This window comes from Panicum virgatum, chromosome 8K (assembly GCF_016808335.1).
Source record: "Panicum virgatum strain AP13 chromosome 8K, P.virgatum_v5, whole genome shotgun sequence".
NCBI lineage: Eukaryota > Viridiplantae > Streptophyta > Magnoliopsida > Poales > Poaceae > Panicum > Panicum virgatum.
This window is the reverse complement of record NC_053143.1, coordinates 2,448,267-2,473,982: the sequence shown is the minus strand read 5'-3', so window position 1 is coordinate 2,473,982 and position 25,716 is coordinate 2,448,267. Positions and strand designations below refer to the sequence as shown.

General features: G+C 51.4%; 1 protein-coding gene and 2 pseudogenes across 1 annotated transcript; all 3 read left to right on the top strand.

Annotated features, from left to right (window-relative positions):
- Window positions 1-10,027: 10,027 nt before the first annotated feature.
- On the top strand, window positions 10,028-13,323 carry LOC120646485 (phosphoglycerate mutase-like protein 4). Its single transcript, XM_039923043.1, has 7 exons — window positions 10,028-10,145; window positions 10,428-10,513; window positions 11,751-11,801; window positions 11,904-12,014; window positions 12,101-12,244; window positions 12,557-12,632; window positions 12,838-13,323. The coding sequence occupies exons 1-7, from the start codon at window positions 10,028-10,030 to the stop codon at window positions 13,038-13,040; spliced, it is 789 nt and encodes a 262-aa protein (XP_039778977.1). The 3' UTR covers window positions 13,041-13,323.
- Window positions 13,324-15,499: 2,176 nt separating this feature from the next.
- On the top strand, window positions 15,500-19,051 carry LOC120643496 (annotated as a pseudogene).
- Window positions 19,052-20,088: 1,037 nt separating this feature from the next.
- Window positions 20,089-24,023, top strand: LOC120646484 (annotated as a pseudogene).
- Window positions 24,024-25,716: the final 1,693 nt, after the last annotated feature.

Genomic DNA, 25,716 nt, shown 5'->3' with positions numbered 1-25,716 from the left:
TCCATTCAGTGTGCAGCCACTTGCCATCCCTGGGATGTGAAAACAAGGGGACCAAAAGAAAAAAAAGTGCATGTGAGGATTCACTTAGATACACATAGGTGAATGGCAGTCTTCCAAATTCCTTGAGATCGTGGCAAGCCTCAAGATTCAAGATTAATGTGTCAAAAGGTCTCCAAAGAAGATGACCAAATAAAAAAATCAAGAAGATGATCCTCAAATTCAATAATCAGAAGCCTCCAAAGAAGATGGCCCCAGTTCAAGTATCAAGCATGTCCGATCTCGGCGGAAGGCGGAAGCTTGCTGTTCACCATCCTCAGCAAAAGTAATGGCAAAAATTCCCTCAGCCTTTATACTATAGACTCCTATATCAATGCAACCATACATATGTCCCTATGCCAAGGGGGTGAGCGGGTTGTGGTATTACTCAATGTGAAGGAGACTCAAGCCATAGTTCCCATCACCTCCAGCAGAGTCGTGGAAGCATGATGTCCACACTCACATATACTCAGGTGGCAAGGTTGATCCCATCATCGCTATGATCATACAGCGGCAGATGACTCAGTCCTTTGGGAGTCCGATCCTAAGTTGCTCCCATAGCTAACACTCAGCGAGAGAGCCAACATTTTTTCTAGAATTCAACAAAAATGTGTCCCTTTCAATCCAGCTTGCATTGGATGCTTTCTTTTCTCCATGGCTAACCAACGTGTATGCTATTTTCTTAAGCATTGCAGGTTCTTTTCGCTTTGCTTTGATGGGAGCAGTGCGGCGCACCAATGCGGGATGGTGCCAAGCTGTGAAACCCTTCAATTCGGTCGGCTAGCACCACAGCAGCAAGGTGGTCGTGACTAGATTGATAAATACTTCTCTGCCAAGTGGTATGGCTTCTTCACCGCATGTCGGAGACACGACATTTAGTTGGCCAATGCCGTAGCAGCTACGCGGCCCTAACACAAGCCTCCAACCATGTCAGGGAAGCTAGCAAGAACTTTCGCTAAGTATCCTTCCCAATAAACTTTTTTTAAATTTATTTTCCACCCTCTCTCTCCGGCTTCCCTGTGTCTCTCCTGCGTGCTAACATTTATAGGGAGCTTGGGCAAGATGGCACAAAAGAAGATGTTGATGAGATCAGACCGCTCGTGGCGGTACCGCTCGTGTGTGCGTACCTAGTGTAGAACTATCAAGAAACTGAAGGACATACAGGCGGTGGCTCAGCTTCGACATGGCCTCGCCAACTCTGCCCCAACACGAACATGCCTTAAGCACAGCCAAGCAGCCTACATGCGCAGCGCTGGTGACTCCACGGCAGCTGCGACAACAGATCAGCGATGGCCGCAGAACAAGGCAACGATGTGCACCGGCGCTACTTCTACACTCGTCTGGATGCTGAGCAACCCGGGCGGCAGCTGCGTGATATGCACTGTGACAAGAGTCACATGTAAAATAGGGTAGTATCACAAGCGGCAGTGGCAGGAGGCCGCGCTGTAGTGTGTGCACCACAAAAGATGTACAAAAGTATCCAATAAAACATATATGGAGCAGATGTTACTTGCCCATAGAGTTTTATTATAAATAAGAAGATGCATCTACGATGTCGATCCCCTCTCTCTCGTGCAGGAACTCATGAATTAATCTCAAACTTGCATGGCCCTGTAGTGGCTGTTGCACGTATGGGTGATGGTGGCCAGAAGCATGTGTGACGCAGCAAGAAGTTCTTGCGCATCAATACGTGTTGAAGTGATGGTTTGGACATTTGTGCTACCGCGGTGACATATATAACAGTTCTTGTCGCCGGAGGCACCCAAGAGCCGGCGCCTCGGCAGCGATAGCTCGACGTACCATGTGAGTGCGGCAACATCCCTACGGCCCTGACACCCGATGTACAGTCAAGCTAGGCATGCGACGCGAAATAATGGCGACCATGCGTCTAAGCATAACTTGACTGCAGCTAAAGAGATTTGGAGGCCCTCAACGAGAGCAGCCAGTTAAGCGCGTCGCGGCCGGATAAGGATACATCTAGATATTTTTGACTCTGTTAGCTGCCTTATAAGAATGACTTGCCCGGGTTTTCCTCAACAAAAAAAGTGGCCACCGGCGGCGTCGGGTGGGAGAAGCCAGGGAGCTTCTTTATGGGGATTCAAGGCCGGCGCACGAAGCCAGGTCCAAGCCGCCGCCGGCGCCAGGGGCCTTCTTTTCCTCCACGAGAGCAGCCAGGTGAAGGAGCCGGGGGCCGAGGCGTGCCTCCAGCCGGAGATGCCGACGCCGGGCACCTCCTGCCTTGACGAGAGGAGAAGCCAGGAAGGCGGCGTGCGGCCACACTAGAGTCGAGAGATTGCCGGCCGTCATCGAACCCGCCGTCCATCATCAGATCGCCAGCCGCCATCAAGCTCACTACCACCGGCGACTTCTAGGGTGAGATTCTTATTGTTGTTTTAGTGATCTCTCTTTTCACCAGGGCCCAGCGGCGGAGGCAGCGGTGGGGCGGGAGGACGCAAGAAGACTAGAGGCAGAAAAGAGATCATCCTCGTCCAAGTCTGCACCATGTTGGATTGATCTCCACCAGTTGGCCCAACGGCCAACTGGGCCCTTGACTCGCGTCCTGATCGGGGACGCCCAGCCCAACATGGCCGGTGGGCTCCCATCGCGCAGTGCCATATAAAAGATAGAGGTGGGGTTGGTGGCTCGGGACACGAGGTTCGCCGCCGTTCTGTTACCCCAACGAAAACCCTAGTCGCGACCCGATCTACGCGAGGCACTGAAGTGACGGGAAGCCCGCCGCCCCTGCGCCACACCGTCGTCGACCTCACATCTCCGGCGACCCTGCAACGGCCACTGCACCGTGCCGCCACCACCCCTGCGTACCCACGACGCCGCTGTACGGCGCCATGGATGCGGCATGGGCTACAAGCAATGTTTTCCCCAACAGAAAGTGAGTTCTCCCTTTTGATTTACACCCTAGTCGATCCAATTGATCTAACAATGGTATCAAGAGCCGATCTAGTGTGTGGATCGAGTGTTGGAAAGAAGGATTCGTCCTCGAATCAAAAGAATCAGAACAGATCGAAACAATTTGATGCAAATCGAAGACAGAAAGGAAAACCTAACACTACCAAATGAAAAGGGCGGCGGAACTCACCCGCTATCACCACCGCCGGCCCTTGCTGCGCTTGTTGCCAACCCAAGGCGGCCAGCATACTACCGCCACCGCGCGGGTTGGAAAGGAGCCGCCGCGCTCGAAAGAACTCCGCCCCCGCCTTGAGCTCGGGGCTCAGGGCACCGTCGCCCAGTCCGCTTGACGGCGGCGTGCTCAGCCGAGGGCGCACGAGCACCGGCAAGGGGACCGGCTGCGGTGCCATCACCTCCCTCCCTGGTCACCATGGTCGGCCGTCCCTCCGTCTCGGGAGATAGAAAGGGGAAGGAGGGCAAAAGAAAGAAGAAAGGAAGCCGGCAGCCGGAGCTCTCGATGCCGGCGAGAGCCGCCGGCGAGAGCCGCCGGCGGCGCCGCCGCTTGCACTGACCGAGAGAGAGAGAGCTCGAGAGGAGGAAGACAGAAATGAGGCTAGGGTTTGGGGGAGCACCGCCGTTGGGCGGTTTTGATCCGTGAGAAGGGCGCTCGGCCATCGGATTTGATCCGACGGCCAAGAGCGATCGGCCCTAATCGGGCCGTTGCCGGCCCAGGCGGGTGCCTAAGTGGGCTGTGCACCGGCTGCTGGGCCGCCAAGCCACCGGGCCGACCGAGCCAAGGAGCTGGCGCTGCACGTCGGGCCGTTTGGGCTGCTGGCCCAGGGCAAGCGCAAAGCTGGGCCGAGTGCTGAGTTTGGGGCCATGGGCTATTTCTTCAGTCGGGCCACAAACACAGTAAAGAAAGGAACCTAGTTTTATCCTTTTCAGAAGCATTTCTTTATAGAATTTTGTATGGTTTGACTTTCTATTCAAATTTCAACCAACGGGATAATTTGTTTTAGAAAATAGTAAAGCTTACAGTGCTAATGCTTCTGAAAAATTGAATTTTATATGTGTCTGCTGTAAAGTTTTAAAGTTGTTGCTCTTAAATTTAATTCAAAGTGACGAGAGAATTATTTTTAAGAGCATGATTAAAGAGCTTACGTTGAGTAAGTTTTGTACAGTTTTATCTCTATTCAATTTTGAACCAACGGGATAAATTGTTTAGAGAGAAAATAAGTACCAAGTATAGTTTCAGAAAAGAAAGAAAAGTTTTCTGCTGCCATAAAAGATAGGAAAAGATTTCCGCTGTTATACTATTGCTATCTTTCAATTAAGTTGGAACCAACGAGAAGATTAATTGGAAGAATAGTCGAAAAGTCTTAAATGATTTGTCTGTGGGTAAAAAACAAAAGCTTCCGCTGTTTAAAGTAAAAGTTGAGTTTTGGCATTATTCTGCCATTTGAAGTCTCAAAGTTGGGCATTACTGGAATCACAAAGATATTTCTCAAGGAAGAAAAATTTAAAGTTAATTATGGTATTGTTATTTTCTGACCAACGTTGATGATAACATTATTATAATTTTTCATAAATCATACCTTGAAGTTTAAAGTCTCTGGTAAATATTGCATCAAAGTACCTTTTTTCAGAGAATAGATAAAGCACTGCTCCCGAACTATAAAAATGTATTTTCCTAGTTTGCACTGCAATAAAGTTGTTTATCCTCTAATTAAATTCGAACCAACGGGATAATTTAATTTTGAGGAGCAGATATATGGTTTTAAAGTTTATTTAGTTTTCCATACATTAATTCCGTTTCTGCCCAACGGTGATACAGAATTAATGTAAAAGATTATTCTATTTCTACCCAAGAGTGATATAGAATAGAACTTAAAGTATTGATTATTGACTTTTCAGACAAAGAGTTCTATGTTGTCCTTGTAGGACGAAAGACAATGAACTGGGTACTTGTGACTCAGAAAGAAAGAAGGTCATTATATAAGAGAATATATTCTCTGTAAAGAACGGCTTGAGAGGAAAAGTACTCAGGATATTTATCTAAGAAGAGTAGATAAAGCATTAAGAGTTCATTTTGAGAAATGTCTCTTATGTACTCTCTATCAAGAAGAATTCATTTTGAGTTCAGTCAAAGTTGTGATAAGTCAATACATGTTTAATTTGACCAACGTCGGATTAAACATGTGTGTCATGGAATATTCAGATTTATTTCTGAATTTGATATGAACCTATCCTGACATTTTTGTTTGGAAAAGTATGAAATAACCCGCATGACGGGATAAAGTTGGCATAGTGCTAATCCTGCATGGCGGGAGAAAGTTGTGATGACTCATGTACTGGTTTATCCCACACTGGGAGAAAAGTTTGGAGTAGCTTTGCTATTTTAGAATTGATCGGGCACTTCTATTGTGTCACAGAGATTAAGCACTCATTGAGTTTAATGAAGAATGGAAAGTTACATATGAACCTCAAGGTAAGAAAGATTTGCGAGCGTGACTTGCTAAAGTACTGGTAATAGACTCTGTTGAGTTCGTGAAGTGAAATGAGGAAAAAGTACTGTCATATCGAATAAAGGACTCTATTGAGTTATCAAAATAAAGTCAATAAAAGGTACTCCCATACGAATTAAGAAAATACTTTATTCTGCATGACATAATCATGTGGATAAAGTAATAAAAGTTTTCTCATTCACAAAGTTGTGAATAGTTTTCAAAATTGTGGCAGAAAAGTTCAAGCCACATTTCGAGGGGGAGAAATATGAGACAGTTAAGAAAGGTACTCCCCTGTAATGTGCATTGAAAGCAAGAGATGATCTATTAAAGAATGAATGTGACCGTCAGGGGGAGTACAACGATCACTATAGTGATACCCCTATGTAAAGAAATGGCTAAATTCCGGCATTCATGCTGGACGACCCTCCAAGATAGTAAGATGGTGCTTACAGAGCACATATAAAGTTTTTAATAGATATAAAGTTTTTAACAGATAGAACCCAAACAAAGAGATTTATTGATACGCCATCTTTACAAAAGATGGCAAAATCTGGGGGAGCATGGTATGTAGAGATCTAAGACTTGAAGAGAAGTGGGAATGCATGTCCACTTCGATGATTCGAGAACATCAAATTTCTAATACGTGCTGATATTGTATACAACACATGTTGTTAGCTCTCAAAGAAAATGAATAAAGTAAAGAAGAATCTTGTTATGCAGGATCTCATAGTCCATTGCCATTTGGCAAAAAGGAGCAACAACAGCCCTATACAAAGTAAAGAAAATCAAATGGATGTTGATTCCACCCCGTTTGAAGAGTTACGAGAATTCCATGGGTTAAGGTCATGGAAAAAGAAGTGATTCCTAAAAGAGCCATCACAGTAGGTTATAATGGACCTATAAAATGCAATGTGACTCTAGAGGGAATGTTGAAAGATATAAAGCAAAATTTGTGACAAAAGTTTTAGTTAAAGAGAAGAAAGAACATACGGGATACCACAATAGTAAATTCATTTATGGATTGAAGAAAGCCACGAGACGGTGGTATCTAAAGTTTAAATGAAACAGTATGAAATTTTGGGTTTCCAAAAGATTAAGGAGGACAATAGCTTTTAAGAAAAGTTAAAGAATGGGGAATCTAATTTCCACATTTTAAATAAAGAAAATATCCTATTTTCTAATGGTGGGGTTAATATGTTGTTATAGATAAAGAACTCTTGTCCTCAAATTTTGATCTTGGTGATGGATTTTCATTCTACGAATTGAAACTCATCGAGATAAAAGGAAGGGGTATTTTGGTTACAACAAAGGCATACTTGAAAAAGATTCAAAAAAAAGAGAATAAAGTATGCATATGAATAAACCTACGCCTGTTCCTATCGTTAAGGGTAATAGTTTTGGGAACCTTAGTGTTCCAGGAACCAATGTGAAATGGAAATAGTTCCAAATGCTTCAGCTGCTGAAAGTATTATAAGCGCGCAAGAAAAGAACTTACCCTGACATATTTTGTGTATCCGGGTTATTTTGGCAAAAGTTCAATCCAGATATAGATCACTGGAATGAAATTGAGAATATCGGCCTCATGCTAAGTTGGAAAGATCAAGTACTCTCAAAAAGGTTGTGAGTACAAAAGTAGAACTTGTGAAATGTGTAGCAAAATCCACAATTGTCGCTAACTTTCACATTTGGAGGTTTTGTGTGGAAAAGCTCCAAAATAAAGCAATTATGATCAATGTGATGCAAAGATATAGTATAGCATGATACAAGGCTGAGGGGCAGGCAAAATGCTTAAGGGAACCTGTACTCGGAGTTGATAATGGTTGACAGCAGCGATAACCATTAAAGTAGTTTGCTCCTATGACAACGAGTCAACTGTGGTGCCAAACACGTTGACACAAAGTTATACGTTGTAAAGGAGAAAGTCCGGAATCATGATTGAAATGCATTGTGGTTTTAAATGATAGCCAAAGTGTTTGCGGATCCGCTTATTAAAGGCTTACCGCCCAGTGTGTACAGAGAAAACACATAGTCGACATGGGTTTATAGTATAGCCTATGTTTTCCGGACAATAAAGGGCCCAAAGTTAAAGGATCTGTTTCAGAACAGAGACGTGTATTGTAGCTGCTGAATCTATCGGCAACTGACCGTGACGATGAAGCTGCTCTATGCATTAATCTGTGATGAAATATGAAAAGAAATAAAAGATATAAAGTTGAAAGAATAAGGTGAGATCAAGGGGGAGAATGTTGGATTGATCTCCACCAGTTGGCCCAACAGCCAACTGGGCCCTTGACTCGCGTCCTGATCGGGGACGCCCAGCCCAACACGGCTGGTGGGCCCCCATCGCGCAGTGCCATATAAAAGAGAGAGGTGGGGTTGGTGGCTCGGGACACAAGGTTCGCCGCCATTCTGTTACCCCACCGAAAACCCTAGTCGCGACCCGGTCTACGCGAGGCACTGAAGTGACGGGAAGCCCGCCGCCCCTGCGCCACGCCCTCGTCGACCTCACGTCTCCGGCGACCCTGCAACGGCCACTGCACCACGCCACCACCACCCCTGCGTACCGACGACGCCGCTGTACGGCGCCATGGATGCGGTACGGGCTACGAGCAATGTTTTCGCCAACAGAAAGTGAGTTCTCCCATTTGATTTACACCCTAGTCGATCCAATTGATCTAACACACCACGCCGGCGATGACCTCGACATCGTCTTGCTCGTTATCTGCACCACGCCGGCGGCAGCCCTCGTCCTCATCAGGCTTGCTGTTCGAGCCGCGTCTATCAAGGGAGCCCATGCCCAAGCAAACGGCGTCTCCAACACCATCACCATGGTCAGGCTAATGCATAGAGAAGCCTGGAGACGTCTTCATCCTTGACGTCCATGCTCTCACCGTCGGCGGTCTTCACCTCCGGCACTGTCAAGCCAGCCATCAGGACTCCATCCACGACGGAGAACAAGGCCGCAGCGTGGCGCCTCCTGCTCGTCATCGACATCCACCGCCTCGCCTTGGCCCGGCTGCCGGCGGAACAGCAGCACCCCTCATGGAGATGACCTCGCCTTCGTCTTCCTCGTCGAGCCCACGGGCTCTCACCGTCCACCGTCGGCAAGGAGCCAGAGTCGGCAACTGTGTCGCCACTGCGAAGACGCCGCAGTGCAGCCCGGCGACGAGGCCGGAGCTTCATGTTCAAGCCTGGCACCGACCCGATGACGACGACGTGAAGATGCCAAAGTGCAGCCCGGCGGCGCGGCTGGCGCTTCACGTTCAAGCTCTGCACCAACCCGGCGCCGAGGCTGGCGCTTCACGTTCAAGCCCGGCACCGAGCCGACAACGACAACGACACCACCAAGACGTCAGGGCGAGAAACATAAGGCGGCAAGCGATGCCAGCGGCGGGCTGCCGCTAGATGCCGAGCTACGGCAACTCGACGCCATGCGCTCACATGCGAGCCCACGCGTGCATTACCATACGTGCGCGGGCAGTGTGCTATTAATGAGAAGCTAATAAACTACAGGGGCATGTACGGGGAGTACGTGCGCCACAAAGAAGAAAACAGTAGCATGCAGGTGTCTTTGCAACTAAAGATTAATGTCTAAAGATTAATGTCTTCCGTGAGGGACTTTTCCCGCAGAGTTACTTTGTCTCTTAAGCCACGTTTATCAAGGAGCCATGCCCAAGCTGATGGCGCCCCTAACTACCACCACGGCCGGACTCATGTGCGGAGCGACGGCACTCCTCATCGTCGACGACCACTTTGGCCCGGCTGCCGGTGGAGCGGCGACACCCCTCATCGTCGATGACTACATCGGCTCGGCTGCCGGCGGAGTGGCGACACCCCTCATCGTCGACGACCACTTTGGCCTGGCTGCTGGCGGAGCGGCGGCACCTCTCGTCATCAACATGCACCACGTACTAGTCGCCGAGCGGAGCTGCGGCACTCGTCCTGCTCGTCATCCACGCCACGCCGTCATCTTGCCGCACGAGGTTTGGTTTGACACCAGGCCGGCGGCACCTCCTCGGCCATCTTCGACAAGCTCGCCGTGCACCGTTGCTGATGAAGGCCGGAGCCGAGGAACACATTGAGGGGCTATAAGGACGACTACCAAATGATGCTGTCCGGAGGTGCGAAGCTGCCGCGCGCCGGCCGGCACGGTGTCGTGCCATCGTGCCACTCCCCGCATTGGTGGCCAGTGACACATCAGCGTGCAAGAGCGGCAGCAAGCAAGGGAACGTGCTCCCAGGGCCCTTGCCTCTACAGCTACCACTACTACGACCATGCATGCACGCACATCGGCACATGCACGTTCTAGCAAGCAAGCAAGTACGAGTACATGAAACATTCACGAGTGGAGCACTATCCCGGTGCCCAGTTAGCTCGTGCCCTCACGTTTCAATGGAACTGTCCATCTCCAAGATCATCTCCACCACGATCAAGCTACTGCGACATCGACTCAGTCCAGCTCACATGACCATGCGTCGACTACCAACCTCTACAACGACTACGATGCCATTTGAGACCGACGAGGCCGAACGACTCGGGCGGGCGCCACTGATGCTTCAGCTGCGCTACACCGGCTCATGGACACCGACGAGGCCATGGACGACGCCGACGCCCACATCTGCACCACCGCCATCATCATGCATGGACAACATGAAGCGAAGACTGAAGACGACGACCACGGCAGCTTAATCGGAGGTACTCTAGCAAACTAGATTTGCTGAGGTAATTAACCAGGAGCTTCTCGAGGCCCTGAGAACCAGAAGACCACATCGCCCTAGTCAGATCTGCCCAACGGCGGCAGGCTATGGAGCGCGCACTTGTATAAGAGAACCTGTATTTGTATTTTTAAAATATAAATAAAGCTCGTATTCTCTATCTTTTGTTTATTTTGTGTATTTTCAATATACACCGGCACGCCCGCATTATTTTCTACGCACAAAGAGATCCTCTCTTGTGTGATTTTTTCTGTCCAAACAGCGGCGCCCAGCGACGACGAGGAGTTTACGGAGGTGGTGGTGGTGCGGCATGGGGAGACCTCCGGGAACACCTCCCGCATCCTCCAGGTCGGTCGTCCTCCTCCTGATTCTCTTTGCCGTCCTTTTTTTCTGAACGCAAATGGCAGGTTCTACTAGATTTTGTAGTCTCTGCTTTTTTTTTAGTAAAGAAAGAGCTTTATTTATTACTCAGAAGTGGGGTTACGATCCTGAGCAACTAAATGCTCGACACACACTGGGCAACGGTTGCGCCATACTGCACTATGATACAACCGGTTAGCAAGCTGTGCCAACTCATGAGCTACGGAATTCTGCTTTCTCTTTATATGCTTAACCTGAAACGAAGGTAAGCTTCTGGCCGCCTCCACTGTTTCTTGCACAATGAAGGTCCGTTTCCAGGATGGCCGGCCCCGGGGTCCACTCTACCGCGAGGGAAATCCCTTCCCGACATGCCAACAGTTCCACCTCCTCTGCACTAGCGGCATGGAAGATTACTCGCCAGGCCGACAGTAGTACCACACATTTTGAGTCTCTGATTACCACACCAATGCTGGCTTCACCATTTCCTTTAAATGCACCATCAACATTAATCTTGATTGAAACCAGGATCTGGTGCCTGCCAGCGCGGAACTATATGAGTTTCAGCACATCGCCTTTTTTGTAGTCTCTGCTGTTGTTCGAAGTTCGAACAAGAGGGGAGTTGTTGAGTGCACAAGCACACATGATTGGTTCCAGACAATTTGTCCATCTTTCAAATATTAATCGAACTTCTGTCCCTAATAAGGAAACAATATCTCTAGCATCCATATTTACCAACAAGATGATGAATGGATAATCCAGTGATACTACCTTGGCCTTATAAATCAGGCATGCATATAGTTTGTGAGATTTTTTGTTTCATGAATGTTGAATATTGGCTGGTTGATTTTTCTGAAGCTGGAAAATGATGCCAAATCTTTTGCATTACTCCCTCCATCTCAAATTATTAGTCATTTTGGCTTTTCTAGGTGAATAGATTTTATTATGCATTTAGATATAACATATGTCTAGGTGCATAACAAAATCTATGTATCTAGAAAAACTAAAACGACTAGTAATTTGGGACAGAGGGAGTAAACTACAGCAATACGTTCATATCAACTATGGGAAATGCTAGATTTTGGAGCTACTTGTAGCCATTCTTCCATTAGCTGTCATTTTTTACGGAAAAAAAGATTATTTTACTGACGGAAATCAATATAGATTATTTTACTGACGGAAATCAATATAAATTATTTTACTGATGGAAATCAAGATTCTTCAATAGGGACAATTGGACACAGAGCTAAATGAGATTGGTAGACAGCAAGCCCTTGTGGTATGCTTCATTTGCGCAAAATGCTATTAAGAATTAATTATTGTTTGCAGTTCCATGTCTAGCATTGACATTTTTCTTGTTGGTAAAATATCTGGCGAAAAGGTGGCTCATCGGCTATCAAAAGAAGCCAAACCAGCTGCCATATACTCTTCTGATTTGAAGCGTGCTGCCGAGACTGCAGAAATTATCGCAAAAGTTTGTGGTGTAACAAATGTAAGTGCATTCTGTTCTTTTTTCTGAACGAAAATTGAATAAGTGTGTTGTGCGTTCTATCTGTCCCTTTACTCAATTTTTTTCAGTTGGTGCCGAATGAAGCACTGAGAGAAATGCACATGGGATATCTCCAAGGCTTGAAGTGGGATGATGCTGTAAAGAAATATCCAGATGTTTTCAGAGCCTTTGACATTTCTAAAATTGCTGAGAGCAGAAACCAAGAAATACCGGTAAATTCACAGCTTAATTAGTCCGATTGAAATTGTAACCGGCAACTTCTAAAGTATTGCTATAATAATGTTATGGAACCATTTCACTTACAAATTACAATGGTCGCTCCGCTGGTCTATATTTATTAAGATCTTGAATTGACACCATGTGAATAGTTCTACAAATATTTTGAACTTGTTGTTGCTAGTAACAACTTTGAATAAGATGTTGAAAACAGGACAAGTTTTCCTTGCCTACTTGCACCGACGATAAACCCATGTAATTCTGAACTTCACCCTGAAGAACTTATCAACATTTGTATTGATGTTCAGGGTGGTGGAGAAAGCCTGAATCAGTTAAATGAGCGATGTGTTTCTTACTTAAATAAGATTGCCCAAGAACACGCTGGTAACCTGCAAGCCTCATTCTTAATCTTTTTCAATCTCCCAAATTCCCTTATAGGTAACAAAACTACACCAAAATTTGAAACAGGCTAAACAAATCTGAACTTTTTATGTCACATTGCGCTGCTGCTTGTAGATACATGCTCATGGCAGTTCTCAACTCTGAAGCATTTGGTTCTACACTAATTATGCTGCTATTGCTTGGACAGGGGAGAGGGTTGTGGTGGTCTCCCACGGTGCAGCCATACAGGAGTTGTGCAGGCACGCCGATCCACCCAACAGCTCCATTCATAGGAACATTCCTAACACTTCATTGAACGTTTTCCGTGTCTCCGGCATCACCGGACGGTGGATCCTCGAGAGGTGTGGAGATGTCAGCCATCTCGATGGAAATGGCTTTCTGTTGTGGTGAGTATTGGAGATGCACTAAGCACAATCATCGTCGGACCACGCTCTATGTTTTTTTCTTCTACGCGAGTACATCATGTGTTTCTATTTTGTTGGTGAATAAGGGTTTGCTTGGTTGGGTTGTGAGTGTGAAAAAGAGCTATTGTGAGAAAGCTGAAAACCATTTGGCTGGAACAGCTGTGAAACCGTAGGTTTGCTGAAAAATGTCTGTAATGCCCCTGAAGTATTGGGGGACTGTTGATATTCAAATTGATTGTAAATCATTTTTTCACTAATTCGCACGCAAACTACCAGTTTAGAAAGGAAATCTTAAATACAATTATTTCTATAAGATGCTTCATATTGGCATCACACCAATTTACTTTATCACCCATTCTTTAATCAAGCACAAACAAATATTTCATTCAATTCATACAAATCATGCAACAAGTAATTTGTCATTCATTTTTGTTTAGTAATCAAGCGTGCTAAACATTTATGTACCAATCTGACTTCATCAAATACGGATGTTCTCGGTCTCCATAGACACTCGGGTACAACAACCACTAGTTGCTACACAAATGAACAATTGCAACATAAATCGAATGATTACTACTAAAATCCAATCGATTTTGGTCACTAAGAGATAGGGGGAATCGATTCGGGTCACTTACAGATCTCTTGGAGGAGGGCCAAGGGAGCTGGCGCAGGCGCCAGGGAGCCGGCGGCCAGGGGCGCAGGTGCAAGGGAGGAAGAGGGCAGAGGGGGCAGCCGCCACCATCAGTTAGGGTGCCGGCGGTGAAACCCTAGCCGTGATCGTTAGAGTGCTGCGAAGGGGACGAGTGAGGCTTGAGCGCTTTTTTTTATCAAAACATACATGTATTAAAGTTGATGCACCGTACAAATACAGATATGTTCACGAAGAATACAAAGGATAGCTGTTTTGCGGACTCGTCCCTTGTAAATAAAAAAATTACAATCCAGTCTCTAGGAACATCGGCACTCGTACCCTCCAGAGCCCAATTTCACCAGCCACCATTGGACACCGCCGGACTCCATCACCGGCTCGTCGTCTTCCCCACATCAGCCGGAGCTCCATCACCACCAAGCTTTGAGAAGAGCCTCAGTAGACACTCATCCGAACGGATGAGATAAAAGGCATCACCGATTGTCGTCGACCGGGGCCGCACCCCAAGCTCCGACGACCTTGGACCAAAGCTTGCCGTCGACCATATCGGGGGAACTCAAGCTCAATCCACTCTCCTACCATCCGCCAGACCCACAGGGACGACAGATGAATCCGGAGCTGAACCAAACTGGTAGACAGCAAGCTGCCATGGTAATGCTATAATTTGCGGGATTGTAATTCGGTGTTTTGAGCCGTCGGATCGGCACAGCCAGAAGAAGCCAAGCCAGCTGTGGTCTGCTCCTCTAAGTTGAAGCGTGCTGCCAGACTGCGCAAACGATCGCAGCAGCCTGCTGTGTATCTAAGTATGAATATTCTGGAACAACTTGAATTACTATTAGTCTGTGCTAATTTTTTATCTGAATAAACGAACTACTGTTTGTTTCAGGTGGTGCTTGATCGGGCACTGACAGGAAGGCACATTGGGATTGTTCCAAGGTATGAAGATTGACGACGCCATCAGAACTGAAGCTTACAAGGCTTTCTCATCCTGTGACAGAAGCCAAGAAATACCTGTAACTAATTAACTTCCATTCTCCTCTCAAAGTTGTACTTAGTCTTTGTTGCAGTAAAACACTTGGAAAAATCTACCATTTCGCCACAGCCACATGCTTGTTGCAAATTTGCGCAACGACAAAACGACCTTAAATCCTTGTGAATCTGTGGAAGCCCTTTCCCCTGTTGGTTGTTTTACTAACTAGCGGTCTCCTTTCTGATAGGGCGGTGGGAAGAGCCTCGATCAACTTTCCGAGCGCAGCGTTTAATTTCCTGCTTGAAGTCAATAGCTGAGAAGCACAAGGGTAAGCACCGATGACTGATTCACATGTTGAGGTTCCGATCACCCTCTTGTTTCTCTCTATATTCAGTTCATTGCAGCAGATAAAAATCGAGGTTAAGTTGCACATTATTAGCACTGCTAACTCTGTCAAAGCTTGCATTCATGGTTTTTAATTCCGGTAAAAAATATCGAAGCCTGTCGATAAAATCGAAATATGGAACACTCACAACGTACGCACACTCACACCCCTGTCACCATGGGGAGTTAAACTCAAGATCTCAGGTGCTACCGAGACTCTTATAACCATTAGGCTACAAGCCCTTTCCCTTCTAAATTTTAATCAGCAAATGTGAAGCGCTTTTTTTTTTGAGTTAGCAACGGGCCAAGTTTGGTGACGATCTCTGCTTTACAAATCTTTTAGATGGGCTTGCATCAAGTATGCCACCCGTGAACAGTGGGATTATGTGGGGAGGGCTCGCAGCCTCGCCATGGGACGGCCACGATGAAGTAGAAATCTTTCCGCCGGTCAGGCGTCTGGGGCGTCAACAACTCGTGCCGCCTCGCCGCGCTTTGCCTCCACCCTTCATCGCCCCCCGCCGCCGCGCTTCCCCCCGCATCGTTTCATGTCCAAGCTGCCCCGCATCGTCCCGCTCCCAAGCCGCCGCCGCACCGCCAGCAACCCGAACCCGCCCATCACCCCGGCCCTCGCGGCCTCGCCGCCCGCGCCACCGACCCCACCTGGTCCCGCTCCCTCGCCGCGCTCCTCCCGCGCCCGCTCTCCGACGCGCGCCTCGCCACCGCCGTCTCCTCCCTCGCCGACCCCGACCTCGCCCTCGCGCTCCTCTCCTGGTCCCGGGCCCACCGCCATGAGGCGCCGACCCCGCTCGCCCACTCCGCGCTGCTCCGCCTCCTCGCCCGCGCCCGCCGCTTCGACGCCGCGGACGCCGCGCTCCGCTCCATGGCCCCCGCCGCGCCGCCCACGCGCGCCAGCCTCGGCGCGCTCGCCGCCGCCTACGCGGACGCCGGGATGGACGGGAAGGCGGCCGAGACGTGCGCGCGCGCCAGGGAGCTGCACGGCGCGCTCCCGGAGCCGAGGCACTCCAACCGCCTGCTCAGGCTTCTCGTGGAGCACCGGCGCTGGGAGGACGCCCGGAGGCTGTACGACGAAATGCTTGCCGAGGACGGCGGCGCGGATAACTACAGCACCTGCGTGATGGTCCGGGGGATGTGCTTGGAGGGGAGGGTGGAGGAGGTGAGGAAGCTGATTGAGGCGAGGTGGGGCGCGGAGTGCGTACCTCACGTCGTGTTCTACAATGTGTTGATCGACGGATACTGCCGGCGGGGGGACATTGGGAGGGCGTTGCTGCTTTTGGGCGATATGGAGACGAAGGGATTCCTGCCAACTGTGGTGACATATGGTGCTATTATCAACTGGCTTGGGAGAAAAGGTGATCTGGAGAAGATTGGGAGCTTACTTCAGGAAATGAGGGTGAAAGGGTTGTGCCCCAATGTTCAGGTTTACAACACTCTGATTGATGCACTGTGCAAATGGCAGTCAGCATCACAGGCAATGGCTGTTCTGAAGCTAATGTTTGCAAGTGGGTGTGACCCGGATGTGGTCACGTTCAATACTTTGATATCAGCATTCTGCCGGGCAGGTGATGTTCGACAGGCTGTGCAGCTTTTGAGGGAGGCCATTAGGAGGGAGTTGGAACCGAATCAGTTAAGCTATACTTCTTTGATCCATGGCTTCTGCATCAGTGGAGAAGTGATGGTTGCATCAGATTTGCTTGTGGAAATGTTGGGAAGAGGGCATACTCCGGATGTGGTTACATTTGGAGCATTAATTCATGGGCTTGTTGTTGCTGGGCAGCTGAATGAGGCCTTGATGGTCTGCGAGAAGATGGTAGAGAGACAGGTGATGCCTGATGCTAACATATATAATGTACTCATTAGTGGTCTATGCAAGAAACGGATGCTTCCTGCAGCTAAGAACCTTCTTGCAGAGATGCTCGAGCAGAATGTCCAGCCCGATAAATTTGTGTATACCACTTTGATTGACGGTTTCATTAGGAGTGAGAATCTTGATGATGCGAGGAAAATATTTGAATTCATGGAGCAAAAAGGTGTCTGTCCTGATGTAGTTGTCTACAATGCTATGATAAAGGGATATTGTAAGTTTGGAATGATGGGCGAGGCAATTCTGTGCATGAGCAGCATGAGAAAGGCTGGGTGTACCCCAGATGAGTTCACATATACTACACTTATCGATGGCTATGCTAAACAAGGTAATATAAGTGCTGCCCTTAGGTTTACATGTGATATGATGAAGCGGAGATTCAGCCCAAATATTGTTACATACTCATCACTAATATGTGGATACTGCAAGTTAGGCGATACAGACAATGCAGAAGATTTATTTGCAAATATGCAGTCTGAGGGTCTATTTCCCAATGTTGTACACTACACAATTCTAATTGGTAGTCTGTTCAAGAAAGAGAAAGTAATCCAAGCTGCAGCCTACTTTGAAAACATGCTGCTTAATCATTGCTCTCCTAATGATGCTACATTCCATTATCTAGTTAATGGGCTCACAAACAGTATGCCTTGTATAATCAACCTAACCTCCCATAGCACTGTTAAGGTTCATAACAGGAGTGCCCTTTTAGATGCATTCAAGGGAATGGTTTCTGACGGATTGGACCCAAGGATCTCAGCACTCAGTTCTATTATCTTTAGCCTATGTAGACATAATATGCTTGAGAAGGCACTGAACTTGAAAGATGAGATGGCTAAAAAAGGCTATGCCCCAGACCTTGTTACCTTCCTCTCCCTACTCTATGGCTTTTGTTCTATTGGAAAACCAAGCAACTGGAGGGGCGTCCTTCCAAATGAATTTCCGCAGGATGAATTCGAGATAATCTTTAGGTACAAGACATTATTTGATCAGCATGTAGTTAAGTCAGTTAGCCTTGAGGTCTATAGGGTCTTGCAGTTATATGCTAAGGAGTTTCAGTTCATACAACAACCGGATCAGAGAATTGTTTGTTCTTGACTCATGAAGTTATGGTTTGCCTGGCTTTTGGAAACAAGGTGTGACCGTTATTTGGAATTTGACTTCAGCAACTGGGTATCAATATTGCTGACAGACAATTTCCTCCAGCACTGAATTTCAAGACTAGCACCAGTGTTATTAGCATGACAAATTATCCAGTTGAGATGTTCTAGGAAGGTAAAATAATCTTGTCTTGGTTTCTCAGTTATGGTTCCTGATCAATTAATAAAATCCGTTTCTCTCTTATAATTGGTAAATAGGTTTGATTGTTCTAAAGAAACTTTCATCTGCTGCATAGTGACAGACATTGAAATGTAAAGTCATAGATTGATGGATCCAGAGGTAATCAGGTATGCAAGTGTTGAAGGTCGAGATTGTTGGGCCTTGATAAACCAATTCCAAGCAATTATATGTGGCTCTTGGTATGGACCCATCTGCTTCCTGCTTTAGTTTTCTCTTTAGAAGCTACTCACTGGTAACTCTTGGATTGTTCTGCAGGTAAGAAAATCGGTCTGCTTCCTCATAGCACTCAGAGCTAGGCATGCAGGACAGTTGATACTTCACCCATGCAGTTTAGGACTACAATCTGTATATAGTTGATGAACATAATGAGTAACTGACCATATATTAATATGAGAGGCACTACACAGACTATTCTTCACCTTATCATAACTAGAAGTAGGAGACATGCATGTCAATTGATCAAATCCAGTTATTTTGATACAGAACTGTCTATTGGGGACAAAAAGAACCTGATAGAAGGCAGTTAAACTGATCTATACAGTTTTGGCCTTCTGGGCCTGTTCGGAAGTGCTGGCTGTTTCTGAGAACTTGAATACTTATTGCTGATTTAACCATATGTGCAACATTTGCGGCTGTGTCTGTAGTGCAGTGGAATTTTGATGCCATTATTCAGTTGTACATGTGTGCATTGTTTTTTTTTCTTTCCCAGCTAGAGAGAAATATGTTCCTTTGTAACTTCTCCTAAGTAATCAAGCATTCATTTTATTGGTTGAATTTATCCTAACAGTCACAGGAGATGAAACTCAAAAAAGAAGAGTAAAATAAATATAACAAAGTCTATTTACAAATCCCAATGAGACAGGAACGCAGTACGCGGCCCACGATGGGCGGAGAAGAGTCAAGCAAGTCAACAACGGCGGTTCAGTCAGTGGTGGTGGTCGAGCGACGCCATGCATGTCCAACACAAGTCTGACTGACGCTGCTCCACCTCTGAGACTGTCTTGTCCCCCGTGCAAATGAGACTGCATGCTTTGCCCAGCTGCGCCGTGGACCAAGGGCGCGTACGGCCAAAACACCAAGCAAAAGCACACACTCGAGTCCTAGGGGTGTGTTTACTTGTTGAAAATGTTTGGGTTGTGTACTGTAGCATGTTTCGTTATTATTTGATAATTAATGTCTAATCATAAATTAATTAACATCATTAGATTCATCTCGTGGAATTAGTCAGACTGTGTAATTAATTAATTTTTTTTAACTACATTTAATGTTTTATGCATGTGACTAAAAATTTAATATGATGGGTACTGTTGAAAAAAAATTGAAAACTAAACGGGGCCTAGGTGACGCTCGTCACGCTCGCATGCTCATCCTACCATTCCATACTTGTCAACCATTGCATGCACTGCACCTCCCTGCATGCCCACATGCATTTACGAGGATCCACATATCGATGCACGTACGGCGCCCTTGACACGATGCATGCACACTCCAAACCGGTTGCAAGCTAAGTGCAGACACATATACACGTTGATACACTAGCGTAGAAACTTTCTATATATAGACCAGCATCCATCGGCAGTCGCAATTCAGACACAATTCATCAGCTCCTGCGAAAAAGCGCGCCGTGTTTCAAATCACACAAGATCAACCATTAATATGGACGTGCAGGTGCAGCGGACTAGGGATGGCAACAGGTACCCGAAATCCGAAATCCGATGGGTTTTTACTCCATTAGGGCACGGGTTTGGGTTGATTTTTCGACCCGTGGGTTTGTTAATGGGCAAAAAATCAGACCCATTGGGTTTGCGGGCATGGGTATGGGAACCTAAAACCCGAACCCTCAAACCCATGGGTTTTTAAAACCCGGTCCATCAAGCAAATAGACACATAATTTCTCAGCCCAACTACCTTGGCCCAACTAACTTGGCCCAATTACTCAAGCATATAAAATCAGAACAACTCAAAACCCTAACCTAACCCTTCCCTTCCCCTTCAGCAGCCGCCAGCCATACACATCTGCACTGGCTCACTTGCCTGGGCGCACTGCGCGCATGCCCCGCACGGCCGCACCCCCACGGTGGCCTGCCTCGCTGGGAGCCTGGGACTATAGATGGCCAACCGGGCCGCACGGCACGGCACGGGCCCGGGCACGCCGGAGCACGGCACGGCGAGGCACGGCCCGGCGGGGCACGGCGGCGCGGCCGTGCCGTGCCGCGTAGTGCCGCCGTGCCGGCATCCCGGCCCAGGCACGGCCCGACGCCGGCGGCGGTGTGCCGTGCCGTGCCCTTGGGCACGACAGCACGACGGGCCCGGAGCGGCGCCCGGAGGGGCGGCAGATGGCAGCGGCGGCGGCGGCCGGGGGCGACGACGGCGGACGCGCGGCGGCGGCCGGGGGTGGCGACGGGGACGACGGGCCCGGAGCGGCGGCCGGAGGGGCGGCAGATGGCAGCGGTGGCGGCGGCCGGGGGCAACGACGGTGGACGCGCGGCGGCGGCCGGGGGTGGCGACGGGGACGGCGGACACGCATCGGCGGCGACGGCGCGGGCGGCGGCCGCGGGGGACGACGGCGCGGGCGGCGGACACGCATCGGCGGCGACGGCGCGGGCGGCGGCCGCGGGGGACGACGGCGCGGGCGGCGGCCGCGGGCGGCGACGGCGCGAGCGGCGGCCGCGAGGGACAACGGCGCGGGCGGCGGCCGCGGGCGACGACGGCGCGGGCGGCGGCCGCGGGGGACAACGGCGCGGGCGGCGGCCACGGGCGACGACGGCGCGCCGGGGCGGCGACGACGCTGGCGGCGGCCACGAGCGCCGAGAGGAGCTGCAGACGGCTGCGCGTGAGGGAGATGAGTAGATTAGGGTTTGGGTTTCCAAATTTACATGGGCTGAAGCTGTTAAATGGGCTTTTCCCGTGCTAGGCCTTTAACCGGGCCGTGCCCGTGCTAGTGCCGCGGGCCGAGATTGCGGCCCAGGCACGGCCCGAGGTCTGGCACGGGCACGGCACTGGCCCGGTCGGTCACGGGCCGGACCGGATTCGGGCCGTGCTTTTTTGGGCCGGGCCCGTGCCAGCCCGTCGGGCTCGGCCCAGTTGGCCAACTATACCTGGGACGCACGCACCCTGCGCGAGCTTGCCCGCCTATCCCCGCTGCCGGCCGCCGCGCGCGAGCTTGCCCGGGTGGCCGTGTGCTCGTCCGCCTGTCAGGCTGCGTGAGCTCGCCCGCCTGTCCACGCCGCCGCGCACACGCCGCGTGCGAGCTCGCCAGCTGTAGCTGCGCATGCCCCGCCGCGCCCGAGCTCGCCCGGGTGGCTGCACGCTCGCTGACCCGCCGGGCTCCGCGAGCTCACCCGCCTGTCCCCGTCGCCGCGCACGCGCCGCGCGCTCGCCCGCCCGCCAGGCTACGCATGCCCCGCCGCCGCGCACGCGCCCCTGCGCGAGCTCGCTCGCTCGCCTGGCCGCACGCTCGCCCGCCGGCGGCGCGTCAACTATAGATGGCCAACCGGGCCGCACGGCACGGCACGGGCCCGGGCACGCCGGAGCACGGCACGGCGAGGCACGGCCCGGCGGGGCACGGCGGCGCGGCCGTGCCGTGCCGCGTAGTGCCGCCGTGCCGGCATCCCGGCCCAGGCACGGCCCGACGCCGGCGGCGGTGTGCCGTGCCGTGCCCTTGGGCACGACAGCACGACGGGCCCGGAGCGGCGCCCGGAGGGGCGGCAGATGGCAGCGGCGGCGGCGGCCGGGGGCGACGACGGCGGACGCGCGGCGGCGGCCGGGGGTGGCGACGGGGACGACGGGCCCGGAGCGGCGGCCGGAGGGGCGGCAGATGGCAGCGGTGGCGGCGGCCGGGGGCAACGACGGTGGACGCGCGGCGGCGGCCGGGGGTGGCGACGGGGACGGCGGACACGCATCGGCGGCGACGGCGCGGGCGGCGGCCGCGGGGGACGACGGTGCGGGCGGCGGACACGCATCGGCGGCGACGGCGCGGGCGGCGGCCGCGGGGGACGACGGCGCGGGCGGCGGCCGCGGGCGGCGGCCGCGGGCGGCGACGGCGCGAGCGGCGGCCGCGGGGGACAACGGCGCGGGCGGCGGCCGCGGGCGACGACGGCGCGGGCGGCGGCCGCGGGGGACAACGGCGCGGGCGGCGGCCACGGGCGACGACGGCGCGCCGGGGCGGCGACGACGCTGGCGGCGGCCACGAGCGCCGAGAGGAGCTGCAGACGGCTGCGCGTGAGGGAGATGAGTAGATTAGGGTTTGGGTTTCCAAATTTACATGGGCTGAAGCTGTTAAATGGGCTTTTCCCGTGCTAGGCCTTTAACCGGGCCGTGCCCGTGCTAGTGCCGCGGGCCGAGATTGCGGCCCAGGCACGGCCCGAGGTCTGGCACGGGCACGGCACTGGCCCGGTCGGTCACGGGCCGGACCGGATTCGGGCCGTGCTTTTTTGGGCCGGGCCCGTGCCAGCCCGTCGGGCTCGGCCCAGTTGGCCAACTATAGCGTCAACGCCGCAGCCTCGGTGGTGCTCTCGGGCACGGGCGACCCGCGGGTCGCCCGAAACCCGAGCGGGCACGGGTTTGGGCAAAAAATCATGCCCGTGACGGGTCGCGGGTTTCTTAACGGTGTGATTTTTTGTTAACGGATTCAGGTTTGGGATGGGTAAACCCAGCGGGTTTGGACCCGTTGCCATCCCTACAGCGGACGTTCGTCATCCCGCCGCCGCCATTGGAGCCATCTTTGGAGGTGCCGCCCACCATCTTCGACCTCGTCGCGCCGCCCTACCACGTCACCGTCCTCTTCGCCTACACCCCGCCCAACCCCACCAACGCCGCGCTCCACCATGCGATCACCGACACCCTCCCGCGCTTCCCGCTCCTCACCGCGCGCCGCATCGAGTGCCGCCCTGACCACCGTCGCTCGTTCTTCCTCACGGGCGCGGGCGGCGCCGGCGCTCTCGTCGTGGAGACCGCGGTGTCCTCGCCGCTCGAGGACCACCTCCCTCTCGCGCCGTTCGGGGACCTCGCGCGCCTGCACCCGCCGGTCGGCGCGGACACGCCGCACGTGCTGGTGCTCCAGATCAACTGCTTCGCGTGCGGCGGCCTCGTCGTCGCCTCGTCCGCGCACCACCAGGCCGCCGACGGCTACTCCATGTCCACCTTCTTCCACGCCTGGGCCGCCGCCGTCCGCTCCAGCAGCGCACCACCGGGGCTCGTCGACCGCCATCCTCCCGTGCCGTACGGGCTGGGCGCCGTCGTCCCGCGCCGCCCACCACGGTGCGAGTTCGAGCACCGCGGCGCTGAGTTACTGCCCCGGGACGCCCGCGCGCACGGCGACCCCGCGCGCACGGCGCTCAACGTCACGGTGGACGGCCGCGCGCGGCTGGCGGAGGACTCCCTGCTCAGGGGGTTCTTCGGCAACGCCGTGCTGACGGCGAGCGCCGGGACGAGCGCGCGGGCTCTGGCGTGCGGCAGCCTCGCCGACGCGGCGGCGCTGGTCCGGGCGGCCGTCCGCGCGCGGGACCGGCGGTACTTCCAGTCGTTCGTCGACTTCGGGGCGCTGCACGGGCACGGCGGCGAGGAGCTGGAGCCCGTGGTGGGGGACTAGGACAACGTGCTGCTGCCGGACGTGGCGGCCGACAGCTGGCTGCACCTGGAGCTGCACCGGCTGGACTTGGGGTGCGGCGGGCGGCTCGCCGGGATCCTGCCGGCGCATTCCCCGCTGGACGGGGTGGTGGTGCTTGTGAGCAACCGCCCAAGTTAAACCCATTTAATAGGATCATCATCCGTTGACCCATCCAATTAAAGGAGAATAACACCGGTAGTCTTTGAGATGCGCCCTGAACATATTCAGGATGACACATCTCACTAAGCACAACTTGAGAACACCATCATATACAACTATATTCATACATAAAAGTCTCTTACATAAATAGATTCAAGTAACTACATTACAAATTCAGAGTTGGCGCTTCGGTCTCTACACGAGTGCAATAATACTTGATAAATAAATATGCTATGAATGAGCTGCAAAAGACATGAGATGACACATTAATTATTCAGATAATTAATTTAACTGTCATGGGGTAAAACATAATTTTAGTTGATTCTTGATATCATAATGAAGCTAACAAAATTTATTTCACATTATTCTGAGCTATATGTAATTTTATATGAATTATATAAGACGAGACATGCAAATGCATCAAAACAGAAAAACTGATTGGGTTGTTAGGTCGCAGTGCTACAGTAACTGCGGACCGTCCGTCCTTAAAGCCCGGACTGTCCGCCGGTGAAATTCGAGACGGGTTACAGAAAAGGTTTGGTTCTGCGTATTTGTCAAAAAAATGTACTGCGGACCGTCCGGTACTGTACCGTGGACCGTCCGCCGTACAAAGGCAGATTGGGTTCCAGAAACATACCGTTTTTTAGTGGGATTTGGAAATGAACTGCGGACCGTCCGCAGGTGAAGGGCGGACCGTCTGCCGTTCAACGGACTGGAAAACAACTTTCTGCGATGTTTCTGGTGGTTTGGATGTGCAAGTGGTGGACCGTCCGCCGGGTTCGAGCGAACCGTCCGCAAGAACTCAGAGACGCACCGGCGAGGCCGCCGGCGACAAGTCCGGCCACGGCTTTGGTCGGGGTTTGTTCCTAAAGGCTTCTAGGAGTGTCTAGGACTCATTCCAAAGGATGGATTTGATGGGAATCGATATTTGGAAGCTCTAGATCAACAATGGTGAAGAAATCCAAAATAAAACCCTAGAACTCAAACCCTAGAGAAGAGAGGATGATTCGGGAAGGAAGAGAGCTCACCGGCGATGGCTAGGACTCCGGTGAGGTGCCACAAGTTGGAGTAGAGCGGCCTTGGGGAAGCTTGAGCTCGGGTTTGACCTTGTCCTTAAAGTAGAGGAAGAAGAACTTGGGAAAACTTGGGGGAAACTTGATCCCGGGGAAGAAGATGATGGCTAGGCGGTGGAGCTCGGCGACGACGACCTCCGACGAAGCTCCGGCGAGGGTGGAGGCTTCAAATGGGAAACAAGCTATTGGGGCTCCCCCATGGCGCCTAGGAGAGGAGAGGGGTTGGGTTGGGGAAGAAATGGATAAGGAGAGAAAAGAGAGGAGGCTCTGTTCAAGATAAAGATGAGTTGGACGAGTAGGGGCGGACCGTCCGCCCATAACTCGCGGACAGTCCGCGAGAGCGGGCTGTTACATATCCCCCCCCCCTTGGGAAAATCTCGTCCCGAGATTTTGGCTGGATGGCGCATTTGTAGGAATATGGGGTAGTAGAAACAAAAAATTTCTACCACATAAACCAGGATTACTGCAGTTATAGATTACGGGATTACCACTAGACACGCGGTTGCGGAACTTCTGTAGCGCGTTTTTGTAGGGCATAGGGAAGCCGGCAGTGCAGTTGCGTGAACCTCCTCTTGAACGGCTCGTCCTTGTGCAGCAGA